The 22,580-nt window shown below is 41.4% G+C and overlaps 1 protein-coding gene across 1 annotated transcript in view; it reads left to right on the top strand.

Moving 5' to 3' along the window:
- Window positions 1-22,580, top strand: part of cacna1ha (calcium channel, voltage-dependent, T type, alpha 1H subunit a) — a 348,995-nt gene that overhangs the window by 28,683 nt on the left and 297,732 nt on the right. The window contains exon 4 of the mRNA XM_059979077.1: window positions 1,613-1,772. Coding sequence (XP_059835060.1) covers window positions 1,613-1,772 — 160 coding nt within the window. The remainder of the gene's footprint in view (window positions 1-1,612; window positions 1,773-22,580) is intronic.

The following is a 22,580-nucleotide window of genomic DNA, read 5'->3' as shown; positions in this document are numbered from 1 at the left end:
GTATGCATAAGTACATAAATGCCAGCATCTATCTACAATGTGCACAGCAATATTATCAAAATGTGGTCTAAAATGTTTACAGGGCAGTGCAGTGACTGAGGTCATAGATAGAAGATGGTGGGGGTTGCTGTCTCGTATGGCTGATCTGGTTAACTGCCTGGGGAAAGGAACTTACAAAATGGTGTGCAGCTTCTGTTTTAATAGCCCAATAGCACTTTCCAAAAAGGAGTTTTTGGAAAGGGGAATTTGCTGGTTGGATGGTTCTGTAATGACTTTTCCTGCCCACTTCTCTGTCCTGGACACATGCAAGTCCTGCAGACAAAGAAGCATCAATATCAGCATACATTTGATGAGAAAAAGTATTTTTTATTTTTATTTATCCCATGAAATTAACCTAATTGCATTTGTTCCACATTACGTGTCCCATTTCCTTCCTCGTGCCTTTTCTCGACACGTCGTCATCGACTTTATAGACATTTGGTGCTTTCCTCTCTTCTCATCTAATTTTGTTAGAACAAATAGAAAGTGAGATATGTTGATCGAGAAGCCTGGGATTAAGTATGTTGCTTAATGCCTTGAACAGTGGTGACGGCTAATTGCTTTAGAGTTGAAAATGATTGCATCACATTACTGAATAAATTATAGGCTGTTTCTGTCATAAAATATTTAATTTTTTAAATGGGATGAATTCTTAGATCACTTTGCACTGAAATATATCATCCAGGGACATATTCACAGTGCAGCAGATCTAGCTGGTGTTCTGCAAATTATATATAATCCTTTGTAATATGACTTACATATATTGTGGGCTTATTACAACATACATTAAGATTATGATAATAATCTTGAGTGAATTCCTTACTGTTTTATTTTAACAGAAAGTTTACTTTACTTGAAATAAAATAATTGAATTTATGTTAGTGTTGAAATTGAAATTAATATGAGTGCTGAGATGTCCAACTTTAACAAGCAATTGTTAACTTTTGAACTGGTCTTGCAAAATTTTGGCCAACATGTCATTGTCCTTTTTAAACTGCAATTGTATTTCAAAGTTCAAATTGGCTTTGAAATTAATTATGCATTTAAAGTTCAAATTAAATTCATTATCAAAATATTTAAAAGTCAATATAAACAACCCTGGCATTTACTTTCTTGCTGAGAGTTGCAGGTACAAAGAAATTGATAGAATCAATGAAAAAATGCAAACAAAGACTGACAAACACCCAATATGTAAAATACAAACTGTGAAAATACAAAAAAGGGCAAATAATAATAAATAAATAATACTGAGAACATGAATTTTAGAGTCCCTGAAAGTGAATCCATAGATGTTGAATCAGTTCAGTGTTGAGGTGAATGAGGTTATCCATGCTGGTTCAGGAGACTGATGGTTGAAGGGTAATATCTGTTATAATAACTAAATATCTATTTCAATAGATTAATTATCATAGAACTATAGATCATCACATATTGACATTTTTCATAGAGCAGACTTGGTGAACATCAACAAAACTGGAAGAAAATGAAAAAGAGTTATGTTTGTCATGACTGTTAGTTTTAGATCATGTTAACCTTAATACTAATTGTGTGTTTGCATTTCTATATTTTACAGGTATGAGGATACTAGTGACTTTGCTATTAGATACTCTGCCTATGTTAGGCAATGTTCTTCTCCTTTGTTTTTTTGTCTTCTTTATATTTGGGATCGTCGGAGTGCAGCTCTGGGCTGGACTGCTGAGGAACAGATGTTTTTACGAAGACAGCTTTGCAATGTAAGTCATCTCTCTAAAGTCACTTAAACTGCAGGCAGCATTGTTCTTGTAAACACAAAGTACACTGCAGATGCTGTGGTCAAATCTGTGCTCTTGTACGAAGTTTTGAATTTCTAACGTGATGTGGATGACAATGTTCTGAAATCATTGGCCCTGTTGCAGAATCACATGCCTTAAACTTTATTTGCCATATACATTTATATGTAATAGTAAATTCCTAATAGATGTAAATATATATATGGCAAATAAAGTTGATTCTTGATCCTAAAATAATCTATGATACAGTACTGTGTAAAAGTCTTTTGCACGTATATATAGGTAAAGCACCTAAGACTTTTGCAAGGTACTGAACTTGTCAACATGGAATGGAGAGCGAGTTTGTAAAGCTATTGAGAACAAAGGATGTTTGGAATGGCGAGAGTGGAGCACCATAGGAGGGGTGTGGGAAAGGTGGCAGTGAAGGTGTGCTGGGGAATTGGGTGGCACAGGTGCAGACACACCCAGCCCTGAAACACCAGGCAAGATCATTTGTTTCCAAGTAACTGATCATTACAGAGTGTCTTTCTAGTGCTTCTAGTGCTTCCCGTGCCCTCCCCTCTTCCTTCCCCTTTGCCCAAATATAATTCCCCTCTCCTTGTCCCCTTCAAACTCTTAGTCCACAGTGGAGACCCATATCAGAATCAGGTTTTGTTACCAGGTTCAGATATGGCCCAAGTGCGGAGTGAGAGACACTGAAGCAGGTCGATAATTCATAAAAAACTTCAATGTGAACAGTGTTAAAGGGAAAATAAAACAATAAATGCTAGGCCAAAGAGGGCTGTTAACTAAAACTCTCAACTGGAGAATGAAGCCTACACTGAGGCTGAAAAGAAAATCTAAACATTAAACGAATACCGCTAGTCTTCAGAGTCAGGTGACTCGAAAGTCCAATTCCTCAGGGAAGGCCGAAAGCAAACAGGCAGCGAAATGTTGCTGTGATCTGGCCAAGTCTTGATAAGCGCTACAAGTATGAAGTTAATTACTATCACGATTAAATAATAATCAGCTGACACGTGCAAATTCACAAGCGCAATTGCCATATCTACTGCGCTGCCAAATCCGTGGTTGTGACAGGTTTATCATCACTCATATATGTCATGAAATTTATTTTTTTGTGGCAGCAGTAAAGTACAATACATAAAATTGCTACAATACTGTGCAAAAGTCTTAGGCACCCTAGCTATGTGTGCCTAGGAGTTTTGTACAGTAATGTATTTCTTAAACAAAATACATAGGAAGCCGTGTCTGATTTGGATGCGTATTTTTTCAATGAAACCCAATAACCTGTTAAAGAATCTGTAAGAATAATGTACTGTGGACCTGGACTTGTTGTGAGGTGCTTTCTACAGTATGTGGAGGTCTGTTTTTACCAGATTAAATGAGAACTTCATATTCAATTGTAAAGGATTCTGGACTTGATCATTGCAAATATTGCAGAGAGCTAGTCATTCCTTTACTCTTGCAACTCCTAGATGATATCTCTGCACTTGTAGAATATTGCTTTGAGCTCTGAAAAATGCAAGAGCACAAAATTGAACACAACCAGTGCAAGTAAGTGGAATGAGAGGATAGATTATGCTTACTTCCAGCATCAGAATCAAAGTGTTATCTCTGACTTACTCTATGTTGTAACATTTGTTGTTTTTAGCAGCAGTAAAGTGCAAGGCATAAAGGATTACTCTTAAGAAATATATATATAAAAAAGAGGAGTGCAAAGAGTGAGCAAAATAATGAAATAGTGTTCATGGGTTCATGGACCTTTCAGAAATCTGCCAACTTCTTTTGAAGATGTCCTCGCTGGTCTGTAGCATTTTCCAATTTGATTCTGGGCATTGGCATCTCCATACCAAGCACTGTTGCAGCCAATCAGAATGCTCTCCACAGTACATGTGTAGAAAATTGCTCCAGTCTTTGGTGACATACCAAATCTCCTCAAAATCCTAATGAAGGGTAGCTTCTGGCATGCTTTCTTCATATTTACATCCATGTGTTGGACCCAAGATCGATCCTCTGAGATGTTGACACCCAAGTTGCTCACTGCTGACCCTTGATGAGGACTGACTAGTGTGTGTTCTCCCAACTTCCCCTTTCTGAAGTCTACAATCAACTCCCTCGTCTTAGTGATTATGTTATTACAGGAATGTGCAGTGGTCCCTCCAAACCAGATATTGATGCAGCCAGTTAGAATTCTCTCCATGGTATATCTGTAGAAATTTGTGAGTCTCTTTGGTGACATTCTAATTCTCCTCAAGCTCCTGATGAAATATAGCTCCTATCACATCTTCTTGGTAATTGCTTCAATATGACATTTACAAACCATTTCCTAAACATAAAGCACAAAGCATTTCTTAAGCATAAATGATTTCTCAAACACAAAGGATTAAGGATTAAAGCACAGGTATTTATTTGTATTTTTTATTTAGAGATTCAGCGCAGAATAGACCCTAATCCCTTTGAGCTCTGCCGCTCAGCAACCCCTGACAATGCCTGATTTAATCCTAACCTAATCACAGGACAGGAAACTGGAGCACCTGGAGAAAAACCCACATGCTTACTGGAAGGAACATACAAATTCATTACAGAAGATGGTGGAATTGAACTTCAAGTTCTGATGCCCCTAGTATTAACTGCTATGCTAACATGGCACCGCAGATCCTATAAACTAAAAAGCCAGACCACAATGCGAACAACAAATCATCCATCACAGGAACTGGAGCAGGAAGTATAGATTCTACTTTAGTGAATAGGTTCTAGTTTCATCCACGTTTCTTCTTGATGTTCCTTACCCTGCTCCTAATAAGCCTGAACTGCTGTCTACATTTTATACCCCTTTTCTCCCAGTTGGCCGACCTTACACACATATAATATTTCTTCAGATATCCTTTTAACACAAATGGACTGAAAGCATCTTTTGGAGACTTAAACCTTAGCTAGCCACCATTGAGATTGTAAATGCTGTGAACCTAACTTCTTTGAGCACATAAAACCCTTCCAACTATAAACACATCAGATATTGATATGCTAAATGATATTATCCATCTGTTCTGCAAGTTTCCTTGAACTAAGCAACTCATGAGTCAGCCTGTCTGTTTGAAACAACCCAAATTCTGTAATCGATTGTCTTATCCTGCTTCTCAAGTCGTAAAAACAGATGAAGTGTCTCTTTACAGAGTGTATCTATAGAGCTATTTTCAAACTTGTTCTATAGAGAGTGCTTTTCAAGCTGATTACTGCTTGCCATTTACATTTAAGAACTGAAGGCTGACTTTCCTTATGACCAGAAATTAAACAAAGCAATATAGTTGGAAGTTTACTTACAACGGTATGATCTTACAAGTGACAACTATGTTTAGAAAGCAAGCTTAGCAAACAGCCAAATGGCCAACAGGACAGGAGTGAATATTCATCATAATCTCCCCTCCCCCAGCTACAAACTTTACCCCCCCACCCCCCCACCTGGTCTCGCCTGTCACCTGCCAGTTTGTACTCCTCCTCCTTCTCTCACTGTCTTATTCTGGCTTCTTCCCTCCTTTCTTTCCAGGGTTGATGAAGAGTCTAGAACTGGAACATCAGCTATTTAATCCCAAATAAATACTGCATGGCTTGTTGAGTTCCTCCATTATTTTGTGCACGTTGCCCAAGATTTCCAGCATCTGCAGAATCTCTTGTGTTTAAAGTTTCCAGCTCTTGTCTTAAACTATTTTGTGTGTTATATAAGGAACATTTTTCCTTTGAGACTACTGTGAAGAAAAATTGCCTCTGATAATTATGCTGAAAAATGTGTACTTAGATGGTAAAATTTTACTCTAAAGTTTAACCAAATTTTTCTTTGAAAGCCCTGGGTTGATATTTCTTTTATGGAACCAATGTCATCAGCTCATCCAGCAAACCTCAGGGGAAATTGATTTTCAGTGAATTTGCTATAAATTTACTTCTGTCCTTGGTGGGAGTCTTGCTCAGAAGTCCCAGATTTTCCTCCCAAGTTTTTCTGAGTGCACATAGGTTGAAACTAAGGTTGTGGGAATAGAAGCAGCACTAAGAAGATTAGTTTTTAGGCACTAGTTGCTGGAACTTACAGTAATGCATTGATTTTCGTCAGCTATTGTTAATACATTAACCAGGATCCTAATTTTCTGCCTCATGTTCTTTGTTTACTTTGAGGTGTCACCAGACCGGTTTGTACTTGGGTTCTGAGTGTTTAATGTAACCCATATTTGGGATGACCAGACTGCAGAGAATGCAAACAGGTTCTGAGGGCAAACGGTTAAACCAGGGATCCATATAGGAATGAAAAATCACTAGCACAACAGATCTTCAAAATGAGCCAGACTCGCATTAGAAACCTCTTAATGGGGCCATCCATCATCAGTGGATGTTTTAAACATTCATCAGTAAACTCCTTCATTATTGTTCAGGTACATTGAAACACTGGTGTTTATATTCTTGTTGACCATATTCTAGAAATAGTAACCATCATCCATCTGCCAGACCCCAACATGTCAAGGCTAGGTCGCTTATGCTGAATTACTTAATGTGGGAAGAAAAGAAAGAGAGGAAGCTTGATAAGATGTGCTCAAGATTTATTTATTTCTTTATATAGCAATACAGCATAGAGTAGGCCCTTTCTGCCAATAGGTAATAGATGCAGGAGTAGGCCATTCAGCCCTTCAAGCCAGCACCACCATTCAATGTGATCATGGCTGATCATCCACAATCAGTACCCGGTTCCTGCCTTCTCCCCATATCCCTTGACTCCGCTATCTTTAAGAGCTCTATCTAACTCTTTCTTGAAAGCATCCAGAGACTTGGCCTCCACTGCCTTCTGAGGCAGATCATTCCACAAACCCACAACTCTCTGGGTGAAAAAGTTTTTCCTCAACTCCATTCTAAATGGCCTACCCCTTATTCTTAAACTGTGGCCTCTGGTTCTGGGCTTTGAGCTACACTGCCTCAACAAAGTCGATTAACCCTGACTTCATCACGAGACAATTTACAGTGACCAATTAACCTAACTCGAGACTGTGGGCGGAAGCTGAAGCATCCCAGCTGAACCTACGTGCACATGGGAAGGAACAGATCAACTCCTTACAGCGGATACCAGAACTCAGAACTCTGCTGCCCCGAGTTGCAATACTGTCACACTAACTGCTATGCTACCATGGTGCCCAAGATGGCTAGAGACATTGATCAAGTGGACAACCAGAGACCTTTTTCCCTGGAATGGACTATGGCTAACACAACGGGGCTTGATTTTGAGCCGGTTTGAGGGAGGAATGGGGAAATGATTGGGGTGGGTTTTTTTAAACAGAGAATTGTGGGTGTGTGGAACAAACTTCTAGGGTGGTAATAGAGGCAAATGCATTAGGGATATTTAAGAGAGTTTTAGATAGGCACATGGTTAAAAGGAAAGTGTTAGATTGACCTTGGAATAGATTAAAATGTGGGCGCAACATCATGGCCCGCAGGGCTGTACTGTACAGTAATGTTCTGTAAAAAGTTAACTTCCCTTCATTGACTTTGTCTACATTTTCTGCTGACTCCAGAAAGCAGCCAACATAATCAAAGATCTTTCCCATCCCGATCATCCTCTCTTCTCCCTTTCTTCAGGCAGAAGGTACAAAGGCTCGAAAGTTCATACCACTAGGCTCAAAGACAGCTTCTTTCCCACTGTTGGAAGATGCTTGAACAGAACTCTTGTCCAATATGTCACAATCTTCCTCATCATTTGCCTAACTGCACTTTCTCTGTAGCTATAAAGTTACAGGGAATGTTACGGTTCTCTGTAACGGTACACTCGGTGGCCACACTATTGGTACACCCGTGCACCTGCTCGTTAATGTAAATACCTAATCATCCAATCATGCAGCAGCAACTCAAGGCCTAAAAGCATGCAGATGTGGTCAAGAGGTTTAGCTGCTGTTCAGCCCAAACGTCAGAATGGGGAAGAACTGTGATCTAAGTGACTTTGACTGTGGAATGATTGTCGGTGCCAGATGGGGTGGTTTGAGTATCTCAGAAACTGCTGATCACCTGGAATTTTCACACACAACAGTCTCTAAAGTTTACAGAGAATGATGCCAAAAACATTCAGAGAGTGGCAGTTCTGTGGCTGAAAGCAGCTTGTTAACGAGAGAGATCAGAGGAGAATGGCCAGGAAGTCAGCTGCCTTTCAAAACTCCCTAACAGTCTTCCCTGGCATAGCGTAGATAGCCTGTCACACACGTGACCTGGAAGGCTAAGCCTGTGCTCAGTGGCCCAGAGCTCAACACTTAAAGCTTGCTTATCAGTGGATGACCAGTACCAGGGAGTACTATAGGCAGTGATGGTGCATTGAATAGAGGGTTTTTAATTAATGGTCTAGTTCAGAGTATGACTTTAAGTCATTGGCACAAGTAAACTATCAGATCCTCTGTGTCATGATGACGACAGTTAGAGAGCTGTCTGCAGTGCAGTGGAGCTGCTCTATCTTGGATCAGGTGGAGCTCACAGATAAATCCATATTTGCATCATCGCTGTGAGAAATCTCTGTGAAATTTGAAATGATTGTTTCTTCCTCGTATGACTAACCTCCTCCTCAGGATTTGGAAATGTTAGAATTGTCTGCTGATGGTATCAAAAAAAGAATGCTTAAAATAAACTCAGCACCTTGTCAAAATAGTGGAACAAATGAACGCTAAGCCAATGCATCGAGTGTCACTCTGCTGATATTATTATTAACCTTTGAGTGTGTTAAATTCAGTGCACTTTGCAGAACTTTAGTACAGAATGGCACAAGGACAAAACAAAACTTTTATGCCATGAAATCAAGTGTCTATTAATTTAACCAAGATATAAACATTGCCAAGGATATATATACATTCAGAGTAATTTCTCTTTCATTCTAACTTTCCTTCATTTTAAATAACAGAGAAGGATATGTTGAATTTGGTGACATGTACTAATTATACAATCAGAGATAGTACACTTGCCAGGATGGGTTGTAATTATACCTTTTAATCAGTGTCATGATTGAGTAATCTTGTGTTATCCATCGGACATTCCTTGTAAAGCATATTCCTGCATTTCTGCTAGCTGACCTATCTATCTTCATACTACACGATTCAAAGGGATGTTTAAGAGGGATGGGTATCTTTCATCCTATTAACTATAATTAATTTGAATACATTCTCCTACTAGAAAGAAATGGGTCCATCTTATAAGATCAGAAATGCTATGTTTTTTTTCATTAGCAAGCATGACGAAAAGATGTTTGGAATCTTATTGTGGTGAGGCATAGCTAGGATTTGGGACAGGGCATAGACTGACACCCAAGTTTCTCTGAGTTCTGGCTCATGCAGTCAACCCATTCTGTCATCGGTGTCAGGATAAAAAACAATTGATCTTTGTTGCTATTATTTTCTGAAAAAAACCTGCACTATCAAAGTGATGAGCGAGAGAGAGACAAGGTGATGAGAGAGATTGATGAACGTAGGGAGGTGGATGTTGACTACAAGGATTTTAGTAAGGCATTTGACAAAGTCCTTCATCAAGTCAAGTCAAGTCACTTTTATTGTCATTTTGACCATAATTGCTGGTACAGTAAAAAATGTGACAGTGTTTTTCAGGACCATAGTGTTACATGACACAGTACAAAAACTAGACTGAACTACGTAAAAAAACAACACAGAGAAAGCTACACTAGACTAAAGACCTACACAGGACTACATAAAGTTCACAAAAACAGTGCAGGCATTACAATAAATAATAAACAGGACAATAGGGCAAGGTGTCAGCCCTGACACTGATGTCTGTCATGAGAGGCTAATCAAGAAGATTAAGGTGCATGGGACCCATGGCAAATTTGCTGCTTGGATTCAGAACTGGCTTGCGCATAGAAGACAGAGGGTGGTGGTTGAAGGCACTTATTTGAGATGGAGGTTTGTAATTAGTGGAGTTCTGTAGAGATCTGTGATTGGACCTCTGCTGTTTTTAATGTATATAAATAAGCTGGAAGAAAATGTAGATGGGTGGGTTAGCAAATTTGCAGGTGATACCAATACTGGTGGAGCTGTGGATAGTGTAGACTACTGGCAAAGATATAGATTAGTTGCAGATATGGGCTGAGAAATGGCTGAAGGAGTTTGACCCAGATGAATGTGAGGTATTGCACCTTGGTCAGACAAAAGCAAGCAGACAGTGCACAGTTAAGGGCAAGATCTTTAACAACGAGCAGAGAAATCTTGGCATCCAAGTTCATAGCTTGTTGAAAGTGGCTACACAAGTCAATAAGGTGGTTAAGAAGACTTATGGAATGTTTGCTTTTATTAGTCGAGGCATTGAGTTCAAAAGTCAGGAGGTTATGTTGCAACTTTATAAAATTCTAATGAGACCACATCTGGAGTATTGTATACAGATCTGGTCACCCTGCTATAGGAAAGAAGTTGAGGCTTTGGAGAGGGTGCAGAAGTTGTTCACCAGGATACTGCCTGGTTTAGAGGGCATGTGCTGTCACACGAGGCTGGATAAACTTGTGTTGTTTTCTCTGGTGAGCCAGAGGCTGAGAAGAGATCTGATAGAGGTTCACAAGATTATGAGAGGCACAGATAGAGTGGGCAGAGAGCATCTGTTTCCCAGTATTGACATATCTAATACTAGAGGGCATGCATTGAATGTGGGAGGGGGTATATTCAAGGGGGATGTGAGGGGTAAGATTTTATTCAGAGAGCAGTGATGCCTGGTATTGTGCTAAAGGTAAATATGTTAGAGGCTTTTAAGAGCCGTTTGGGGATAGGCACTTGGATGTAAGCAGGATGGAAGGATATTGATATGGTGTAGGCAGGAGGGAACAGTGTTTTGATACTTTTGATTGACTTCTTAGCTGGTTTGGCATAACATTGTGACCTGTATGGCTTGTTCTTGTGGTGTACTCTTCTACAAAATTCTATCAGAAACTTTCCATTCCCATCCCTCCATTGTGGACGTGGAGAGGATGTTTCCTATAGGACCAGAGGGCACAGAGAAGAATGACGTCCATTTAGAATAGAGATGAGGAGGAATTTCTTTGGCCAGAGGGTGGTGTATCTGTGGAATTCATTGACACAGGTGGCTTTGGAGGTCAAGTCATTGAGTATACTTAAAGTGGAATCAAATTGTGTAATGTCATAGAGTGCATAGCATTAAAACAAACCCTTCAGCTCAAATCCTCTACTGTGAAAGCCAAGTTATTGAGTATATTTAAAGCAGAGGTTGATAGATACTTAGTCAGGATCAGTATCGGGATCATATTTAATATCACCAGCATATTTTGTGAAATTTGTTGGTTATAAAGGGTGTGAAAGGCTATGGTGAGAAGGCAGGAGAATGGGATTGAGAGGGATATTATATCAGCCATGTTGGAATGGTGGAGGACTCAATGGGCCGAATGGCCTAATTCTATCCCTGTATCATTTCCATTCTGACATGTCTGTCTATGACTACCTCTACTGCCATGACAAGGCCAGACTTAGGAGCAACATTTCGTATTGTGTCTGGGTAGACCTCCCCCCCACCCACCCCACCAGCTGGCATGAACATTGGTTTCTCTAACTTCCAATAATTTCTGCCCTCTCCCTCATCCTCTCTCTTTCCATTCCACATTCTGACTCCCTGCTTACCCCTTTTCTATTCCTTAGCTGCCCATCACCTCCCTCGATTTTCCCTTTCTCCCATAGTCCACACATCCCCTCCCAGATTCTTATTTAATTTCCCCTCCCCCACCAACCTACCTTCTTCCTGACCTAGTCTCACCCATTGCCTGCCAGCTTGTACACCTCCCCCTCCTCTTCCCCACCTTCTTATTATTATTTCTGCCCCCTACCTCATGAACCTTCTCAGCTCAAAGCTTCAGCTGTTCATTATTATCAAGATATGATGCCTGACTTGCTGAGTTCCTCTTGTATTTTGCATGTGTAGCTCAATTTTCTAGCATCTGCAGAATCTCTTGTGTTTATGCACTATCAAGTACGCTGTCTTTCAGGTGGGGTATTAAATAGTGGTCCCACTACTATCTGAAGTAATAGAGATGTAGTGTTCTACCTCTTGATAAATATGGATAGGTACATGGATGGGAGGGGTATGGCGGGCTATGGTCCAGGTGCAGGTTGATGGGACTAGGCAGGCTAAAGGATCAGCAAATAATAGATGGGGCAAAGGGCCTGTTTCTATGCAGTAGTGTTCTTGACTCTATAAATGATCACAACGCACTGTTTTGGTGTCGTTATTTTACTGACCAGAAAAATAAAACTTCTTCAATCAACATTGTTAAAACAAAATAGATTGGCTTCTCGTTATCATGTTACTATCTGTAGAAACTTTCTGGTTATGATGCTGAGATACATCCTAGGATATGCTGGGACATATCGGTGATGTAACTTCGGGTCATCGGGTATTTTGATTCTTTCAACATAGAACTCTCTTGCTCAGACAACCCAGCCTGGTTGATCAGTCCATGGCTTGTGTCCCAGCAGCATTGGTCCACGGGTCTCACCTCTTGATCTGTTGCCATCTGGAGGCTCGGTCAGCTGCCTCTGTGTCAGGCCTGATGGCTCCTCTCTTTGCATTCCCCATAATGCCAAGGAGAGAGCAGGTTCTGTACAGCGAGCAGCCAGCAAAACCTCTACACTCCACCTCTATAGGCTCACGTCCTCCACCCCCTGTCTCTGTCACTGCTTTACCAGCCTGGTATTTGGCTTCCTTATGGTCAAACACCTCCTCAACCCAGTCTTCCAGAGGAACTGTCAGTTCTACCATGATCACCTGTTTTGAGGTTTCTGACAGAAAGACTGTCTCAGGCCTCAGTGGTGATGATACAATGATGTCAAGGAACTCTAATTGCTTGCCAAGATCAGCTTTCAGTCGCCGGTCAGATGACATGGCAAGCGAACCTGCAGGTGATCTGAGCTGAGACTGTGTTTAGTCTCCAGCTCTCATAAAGGCTATGGGCTTTCTGGGTTAGCGGACGGGCCTACTGTTGTTGATGGCCAAGGAGATGCTTACAGCACCTCAACCGCTAAATTTCCTATCATATGCCTGTGGTCACAGTTCAGAAATACTTTGAAGTGTTACTGAGCATCTTGAAAGAGATGTGCGAGGCTCTGTAAGAATATTAGTCATCCTTTATTTTTGGTATACCGTAGTTCTTCGCTGTGAAACAGAGTACTGACAAAGCACCTGCAGAACTATAACCTCATATTGGATGGTAACTGTTCTGCCATCAGGATGTCTGTTGAAACTCATACATAAGTCTGCTTTTTTCTCTGCTCTGGCAACACAGGAACAATAGCTCATCCTGAATTTGACTGCAGAGAAATCCTCAGGAGAATTTAGTTGGCACTTGGCCTCTACAGTATACTCGGAATATTCATGGCTCTGACTGTTCTTTTTTTCCCCCTTCTGGTGCATATTCTGAATCTGAACAAGTGGTCTTCGGACTCTTGGAAACAAATAGTGCTGTTATTTCCATCAGGGTTTTCTGGTCCTTTCTGCGCGCAGTACAACAAAGAGTTGCCGTGGACCAAGACCTTTTACCCATGCAAACTTGTGGAACAATGCAAAAGAAAATTGCATGATACAGGTTAAAAAATTACTTCGAGCAATCTTTAAAAAAATATCAAGATTCAGAATTCAAGTTTACTTATCAAGTGTACATCGAAATATATAGTGTTTGAGAGTTCGGCTGCCTGGGGTGGTGGTCGAGGCAGATCCATTAGGGACTTTTAAGAGCAGATGAATGTGAGGGAAATGGAAGGATGTGGACATTGTGTAGATAGAAGGGATCAATTTAGTTGGTCATTTCATTACTAATTTAATTGATTCAGCACAACATTGTGGATCATAGGGCCTGCTCTTGTGCTGTACTGTTCGATGATACACGTTCTATGAAATGCAAGTGTCACCACACATCTCCGGCGTTAACATAATGCTCAGCAGAACAACAGACGACAAAATATCAGCAGCAGAACAAACACCGCCCCTCCCACCCACTCACATACATACTCAGTCCTCCAGCTCCAAGACAGACCACCTTCTTCAGCCCCCACCTTCCTTCAGACTTGGATTCGTACTTGAGCAGGAGCAACATCCATATTTTGCTTTTAAATGTCACCAATTTTGTCTGCGTTTTGGGAGTTGTACTGGGTGCTGAACTAAAACTCCGATGCTGACGGACAGAAGATTCAATAGGCCCACTGTCACACAGAATAGGAGACAGAAATCTGGGAGTTTTATGTGCAATACACTTATTGATTTGAAATCTGAGCTTGATTTTTCTTAACCATACTGTCTATACCATTCTTAACCTTGCTGCCTAGGAAAATCAGTCAGCGTAATTAGAGACCCTGTATATCTGTTATTTTGGAATTAGAATTGGAATCTGTTTATTATCGCCACGTGTGCAGTGAAAAGATTCTCTTGTGTGCTGTTCCTACAGGTGAGATTATTACACAGTGCATTGTAGAACTAGGTATAACACGAACAATGCAGAATAAAGTGTAACAGCTACAGAGAAAGTGAGGTGCAGGTGAATGACAAAGTGCAAGATCATAATGAGGTAGGTTGTGAGGTCAAGAGTCCATATTATTGTACTACAAACAGTTTTATAACAGCCGGGCAGAAGCTGTCCTTGAGCCTGGTGCAACGTGTTTCAATGTTTTATATTTTTTTGCCCAATGGAAGAGAGGAGAAAAGAACGTCCATTGAGGGTGGCATGATAGTGTAATGCTTTACTGCTCCAGCAGTCAGGGTTTGATCCCCACTGCTCCCCAGAGGGAGCTTGTACGTTCTCCCCATGACCATGCTGGTTTCTTCTGGGTGCTCTGCTTTCCTCTCACATTCCAAAGATGTATGGGTTAGCGTTAGAAAGTTGTGGGCAGGTTATGCTGGCGCTGGAAGCATTGCGACACCCACCGGCTGTCCCCAGCTCACCCTTCCTCTGTGTTGGCCATTGTCACAAACGATGCATTGCACTGTAGGTTTTTTTGCTGTACCTATGACAAATAAAGCTAACCTTTATTTTTGTAATCTTTCTTTATTGAGGCAGCAGGAAGTATAGAGGGAGTCCATGGAGGGGAGGCTGGTTTCTGTGACGGGCTGAATTGTGCCCATAACTCTCTGCAATTTCTTGCAGTCACTTTCAGAGCTGTTGCCGTTCCAAGCTGTGTTGCATCCAGATTCTTTCATTCTTCCTCTTCGCATTCTCTGGTTGAGCAATCAAAGTCTTCTTTATCTTGTGCAATGAGCTTTCATCTGATTTACTATGAGTGATGTTAGTCAACTCCAGAAAGTTGCACAAAAAAGCCAGCAAAGGTATAAAGTTAATTGGAGTGTGCAATAACCTGAGAGTTTAGCAGTGCCTAATTGGCCAGCAGATTGCACTGATGGTAATATGCTTTTAATACACAGGACTCAATGTCTCAGAACTAGAACTGGCAGTATAAAACTGGATTAAAATTCTGTTGTAGCTCTTGACAGAAATAATGCAGAAACATAAAATGTATTGCTTCTGTAGATTTCTTTAGCCAAAAGGTGGTGAAACTGTGGAATCTATTTATTTATTTGATGATACAGTGCAGAAGAAGCCCTTCTTGCCCTTTGAGCCAGGCTGACCCTGCAACCCCTGACAAACCCGATGAATCCTAAGCTAGTCATGGGACAACGTACAATGACAAATTAACCTACCTGGTTCATCTTTGGACTGTGGGAGGAAACCAGAGGACCCAAAGGAAACCACAGCATTCCACGGGGAGGACGTATGGAGGATCATTGCAGAATGGTACCGGAATTGAATTCCGAACTCTGGAAGGCCCTGAGCTGGAATGGTGTCACGCTATCCGCTACGTTACCACAGCGGCTGAATTTACTCCCACAGTCAGCTGTGGATGCCGAGCCTTTGGGTGTATTTAAAGCAGAGGTTGATAGGCTCTTGATTAGTAAGGGCATCAAAGAGGAGATGGCAGACAATTAGGGTTGAGAGCGATAATAAATCAGTCGTTCTCGAATGACTGAGCAGATTCTGATTCTGTTCTTATGTCTCATGGTTTTAAGGTCTTAATCAAGATTGTGGAGCTCTTGCAGTCCAATATTTTATTCCTGTAGTGGTTGAAAGTATTACACATTTTCCCTTTCTCTTCCTTCTCCCATTTCAAAGCTCAAGGTGCATTTGTTATCAAAAGATGTATACACCCTTGAGATTCATATCCTTACGGGCAACTGCAAAACAAAGAAAACCAATTGAACCCATGAAAAAAATGAAGACTGCCAAACACGCAATGTTCAGGGAAAAAAACCAAATTGTACAACCAATGTAAGTAAGCAAATAACATTCAGAACTGAAGTTTGCAGAAGTGAGTCCACAGCCATGAAGCCGCTCATCACCGCAGCCAACCTGGGAGCCCATTATTTGCAGGCCACAGCTCAAAGACGAGTAAACCTTGTGGAGCAGCAAGCTGAACTAGCCTGTCCCTTACCTCCGGCCCCAACGCCCTGATCTTTTCAATCTAGCCTGGCTTAAATCGGCTAAACCTCGAGTTGGACCTTGATCTTGGATCCACAGCATCTGCAGTTGTATTTTTGTGTCTTGGACCTGGGTCCTGCCGCTTCTGTATATTCTCGGGCCTGGACAACCTGCCTCATCTCCGCCTCGCCTCAGTTCTGCTGCATCGAATCACTTCCCATTCCTTCCAGCGATGGCCCAACTTTGGCTCATTCTCCACTCTTGGACCCAGCCCCCACCACCTCGATTCAGCTCATTTGTTTTTGCATTCCTTTCCTTCTCACTCAGAAAGTTGCTGGAGATTCTGGAGCAGGTACTGATGTGTACTTATTGAGAAATTTTGCATATTTCAAAATCAGATGCCATCCAAGTGAACTTTTGATTAGAATTTCTAAACCAGAGTTCGCAGCAAGAACTTTTCAGTCTGTTGCCAGTTTGTAGATGTCTTCCATTCCTTCGCATTCACAGGATAACCTAAGCTGAGGTCAACAAAGTTCAGGGATCAAATCGGGAACGTGAAGAATGCTGGCAGTAATTCATTTATCTGTGTAATTTTTACAGATAAAGAGAAACTTGCAACAATTTTTGATGACATGGATGGGGAGTAAAACTTAAACAAATATCAACAATTCTCAATCTCTTCAAATAGAAATTACGACACTCAACAGCCTGGATTTCCATGGCTAACACCAACTTCCTATATTTCCCACTCCCTTCTATTCCCAGATACTGGAATCTCAATGCTAGTCTTAACAATTATGATATGTTATAATAAGAAATATTTTTTTTAAAGTAATTAAGCAATGCAAAAAGAAAGGTAAAATAGCAAGGTTGAGTTTATGAGTTCATGGACTTGTCAGAAATGTGACGGTGGAGCTGTTCTTAAAAAGTTGAGTGTGTGTTTCCTTCTATCTCAACCTTTTTTATGCCATGGCCCAAAACCATTAAGCAAGGGGTCCGTAGACCCCAGTTTGGGAAGTTTTGCTCTGCCTCATCCCTGATGATAGTAATGAGAAGAGGGCATGTTCTGGATGGTGAGGGTCCATAATGATGGAGGTTTCAATAGGTACATTTACTGTCCGAGAAATGTATACAATATACATCCTGAAATTCTTTTTCTTTGCAGACGTCCATGAAAACAGAGGAATGCCCCAAAGAATGAATGACAGTTAAAGGTTAGAACCACAAAGTACCCCCCCAGCTCCCCCTCCCACTCACAAGCAGCAGTAAGGCAACTTCCCCCCCACCCCCTCCAGCAAAAGAGCATCAACACCCTCCGTCCAGCACTCAAGTGTGCATTAAAGCATCAGTAAAGGCACAGCCACAATACCCGAAAACCACTCATTCACCCAATAATTCAACATACCACAGGATCTCTCCCTCTCCCTAATAAGAGAAAAAGAGGTGTCCCAGTTTCACAGTGGGGGGGGGGCATAACAAACAACTCGCTGATTTATGATTTTAAAAGTCTGCTTTGTCGCTTTTCCCGAGCTCTGCGCTCAGAGAGTCAGCGCCAGAAAGACGCGGCTCTCCGGACACACGGCCCCCGGCAGCTAACCCGCTGCTCGCGATGTTCTGTGTTCCCTCGTGACGCTTCAGTCAGGGGCAGAGGGCTAGAATCAGCCTGTCCCCAGAGCCGTGTCCTTGGGATATCAAGAAACGGCCGGTCGTGAGGCCCTGAGAGTGGGTCCCATTCCTGCAAAGCAACGAAGCCAGATTGTAACTCTGTCAGGGTCTTCAAAAGAGCCCGCCCCCACTCCCTGTAAAGTGAAAAAAGAGATACCAAAGCTAGAAATAAAGCTGTTTCCAAAGATGCGAGCAAAGGTGTTGCTATTTAGCGCCATCTTAACTTTGCCCCACCCCAAGTGAGCTACTGATTAGAATTTCTAAAGCAGAGTTTGCTGGAAGACGATAAGCTTCACTGACATTAACATCTTAGATAATTCTAGGTTATTCTATTGAGAGGATTTTGCTTCCCCAGATGCCTGTGTGGGATTTGAACTTGTATATTTGGATATCCTCGTTTCCGGATTATTAGTCTTGATGGTTTGTCTGTGATGGTTATCAACAAGCATGCGTGAGTAAAATACAAGGTCAAACAAAACCATGGTGGAACACGAGAGCGTCTGCAGATACTAAAAATTCAAAGCAACACACACACAAAATGCTGGAGGAACTCAGCAGGTTAGGCAGCGTCTGTGATGAAATAAACAGTCGACTGTCTGGGCCAAGGTCCTTCTTCAAGACTGAACAGGAAGGGGAAAAACGCCAGAATAAAAAGCTGCAGGGGGTGGGGAAGAGGAAAGAGGATAGTTATAAGGTGAAAGGTGAAGCCAAGCGGGTTAGAAAGATAAAGGGCTGGAGGGGAAGATAGGAGAGGAGAGTGGATATTGGGAGGAGTGGGAGGAGGGAACCCAGGGTGAGGTGATAGGCAAGAAGGGAAGGGGGAATTAATTTTACTGGAAGGAGAAATCGATATTCATGCCATCAGGCTAGAGGCTGCCCAAACAGAACTAAAGTTATTGTAATTGATCCTAATCTATGAGGGGCATAGGTAGGGTGAATGCAGAGAGTACTTTTCCAAGGGTCAGGGTGTCAAGAACAAGAGGGCATTGATTTAAGGTGAGATGGGATAAATATAATAGAAACCTGTGGGGCAACTTTATCACCCAGAGGGTGGTCAGTATGTAGAATGAGTTGTCAGAGAAATTGGTTGAGATAGCATTTGAAAGGCACTTGGAGGGGTACATAAGTGGGAAATTTTTAGAAGTTTATGAGCCAAACACAGACAAATGGGGCAAGCTTGGTCAACACTTGGGCCAAATGGCCCGTTTCTATGCCGTGTGCTTCTGTGACTCTATTCAAAGTCAAAGTCAAAGTCAAAGTAAACTTATTATCGAGGTATAAATACATCAACATTTACAACCCTGAGATTTATTTAATTGCAGCATTTATAGAAAAATAAAAAGATACAACAGAATTTATGAATAATTATACATAAATAAAGGCTTACAAACCACCAATTGCAGACAAATGAAAGAAGACAATTTTACAAAGAAAAGAGTAAATAATATTGACAGCAAGAGTTATAGAGTCCTTAAACGTGAGTCCATTGGTTGTGGAATCAGTTCAGAATTGAGGTGAATGTAATTTCCCACACCAGTTCAGGAGACTGATGGTTGAAGGGTATAATTGTTCCTGAACCTGATGGTATGTGACCTAAGGCCCTGATAGTAGTAGTGAGAAGAGAACAGGGTCTAGATGGTGGGATGATGATGGGCCCTGCTTTTTTGTGGCAATTCTCCTTGTATATGTGCTCAAGGGTGGGGAGGGTTTTGCCTGTGTTGGACTGCGCAGTATCCACTACTAGAACCATAGAACCACAGAAACAGGCCCTTTGGCCCTTCTTGACTTGTGCCGAACCATTTTTCTGCCTAGTCCCACTGACCTGCACCTGGACCATATCCCTCCATACTCCTCTCATTCATATACCTGTCCAGGGTTTTCTTAAATGTTAAAAGGGAACCTACATTTACCACTTCATCTGGCAGCTCATTCCACACTCCCACCACACTCTGTGTGAAGAAGGCCCCCAATTTTCCCTTTAAACTTTTCCCCCTTCACCCTTAACCCATGTCCTCTGCTTTTTTCTCCCCTAGTCTCAGTGGAAAAATCTTGCTTGCATTCACTCCATCTATACCCATCATAATTTAATATACCTCTATCAAATTTCCCCTCATTCTTCTACGCTCCAGGAAATAAAGTCCTAACCTATTCAACCTTTTTTTCTGTAACTCAGTTTCTCAAGTCCCGGCAACATCCTTGTAAACCTTCTCTGCACTCTTTCAACCTTTTTAATATCCTTCCTGTAATTCGGTGGCCAAAACTGCACACAATACTCCAAATTCAGCCTCCCCAATGCCTTATACAACATCACCATAACATTCCAGCTCTTATACTCAATACTTTGATTTATAAAGACCAATGTACCAAAAGCTCTCTTTACTACCCTACCTACTTGTGACACCACATTTAGGGAACTCTGTATTTCCGAAGTCCACTTTCTCTAGACTTTTCCATTCCTGGGCATTGGCGTTTCCTGTAGAGGTTTTCGATGACATGCCAAATGTGCGCAAACTGTAAGAAAGTAGAGGCGCTGTCATGCCTTCTTTGTGATGGCATCTACCTGCAGGTCGCAGGACATATCTTCTGATATGATAACACCAGGGAATTCAAAGTTACTGATCTTTGCCAGCTCCAATCCTGTAATGAGGACTGGCGCAGGAAGCATCTGGCTTCTTCCTCCTTTACTATGATGGGATGGAATATAAATGGATGCGTCTCTTCCAGAGCTTCTGTAAAATGTTGTTTGTTTTCTGCCAGTCTGTACATGTTTGCAAGTAATTGACAGATTTCCACTCCGTGCAGCACGAAGATGATGAGAAGAGCTTCCAGTGAAGGAGCTCATTCTGTTTGCTTCTTCATTTCTTTTTTTCTTTGTGAGCGGAAAACAAAATGTTGAATAATTGCAAGGTATTTCTAATCATAGATCTGTATTTAAGAGCACTTCAAAGCTAGACAAGCAATAATGATGCCTTACCTAGTCGTAAGTGTCCCAGATTCTGTAGAGGCTGTATCATTAGAGCAGATAATTGGTATTGCAGGCAATCGTACTGCCTTACACTGTTAGAATTAGGCTGACGGTAACCAAATGTATATTATACACAATCTCTTATTTGGTGCCGACTTGGTAAATGCATAATTCTTGTAACACAGGAAACAATTTTCCCCAAGAAGAGGAAATAACACCAGATTCCATCCTTATTTTACACTGGCTTCTAATTAAATGTGTGAGCTAAATTACATAGCCATCCTTTTCTTTCTTTTAATTACTGCTCTACGAGTTAATATTTTCAGTTAAAGTTATAGAGCGTGCTGCAAGGGGTTTAATGTTCCATCCTAGCAGTAAAGATAATTCATCAGGACCGTTTTTATTTTAATTGAATTAATTTGCGGTGAGTCTTGGACCTCCTGGTTGTGTCTGTCGCAGCTACAGTTGTTTACCTGCCTCTATAATGGGACATGTGGAGCGGGATTAGGAGCAAGTAATGGAAGTTATAGGTGGTTATATTACACTGTTATGATACTCACCCGACTGCGCCAGCTTCTGGGGTTTAGATGTTCGAACTCTTCAGAATATGGATAGCTAGCGGGGCCCTTTAAAGATGCAGGCCCACCCCACTAATTGGTGGCCATGTTTTGCTGCCAGGACTTTAATATTTAAAGAGCACCTGAACCGACATTCAGTGCTTAAACATCAGCTCTACTTTGGATTCTCGTCTAGTTTAGAACCCTGTCCACATTTCAGTCTCATATTATGTCTGAGTTCTAGCCTCGGATACTCCAGCACTTGGGTGCTAACCCTCCTCATCTAGGTCACAGCATCCTGAGTCTCATTTATTGATAATCTTCATCTTCATCAGTAGATGCATTATATGCTTGTTCCGCAGCTGACAATAAATGAGAAATTTGGCATTGGTTAGTTCATTAAAAAAAATTATATTCAGTCGTCATTTTATTAGATACGCCTGTACACCTGCTTGTTAATGAAAATATCTAATCTGCCAATCATGTGGCACCAACTGAAAACATGCAGACAAGAGGTTCTGTTGCTGTTCAGAGCTAACATCAGAATGGGGAAGAAATTTGATTGAAGTGACTGACCGTGGAATGATTGTTGGTGCCAGACAGGAGCTCAGAAACTGCTGATCTCCTGGGATTTTCACGCACAACAGCCTCTAGAGTTTACAGAGAACGGTGCAAAAAACAATTTTAAAAAATCCAGTGAGTGACAGTTCTATGGACAAAAATGCCTTGGAGGTCAGGGGAGAATGGCCAGACTGGTTCAAGCTTCACAGGAGGGTGACAATAATCATGTGCTACAATAGTGGTGTGCAAAAGAGCATCTCTGAACACTCAACATATTGAACTGTGAGGCGGATAAACTACAACAGCAGAAGAGCACACTGGGTTCACTCCTGTACCTAATAACGTAGCCACTGAGTGTTGCCCCAACAACGGTATCACTGTTCACTCAAAGTAAGGGAGAAAGGACGATGAAGGATCTCGGCCCGAAATATCGACTCTTCATTTATTCCCATCGACGCTGCCTGACCTGCTGAATTCCTCCAGCACTTTGTGCATGTTGCTCTGGATTTCCAGCATCTACAGATTCTCTTGTGTTTATGACCTTTATTTCATGT

The sequence above is a fragment of the Hypanus sabinus genome, chromosome 9 (assembly GCF_030144855.1).
Source record: "Hypanus sabinus isolate sHypSab1 chromosome 9, sHypSab1.hap1, whole genome shotgun sequence".
In the NCBI taxonomy this organism is placed as follows: Eukaryota; Metazoa; Chordata; class Chondrichthyes; order Myliobatiformes; family Dasyatidae; genus Hypanus; species Hypanus sabinus.
Note: the sequence above shows the minus strand (reverse complement) of the source record. Positions and strands in the feature narration are given on the sequence as shown.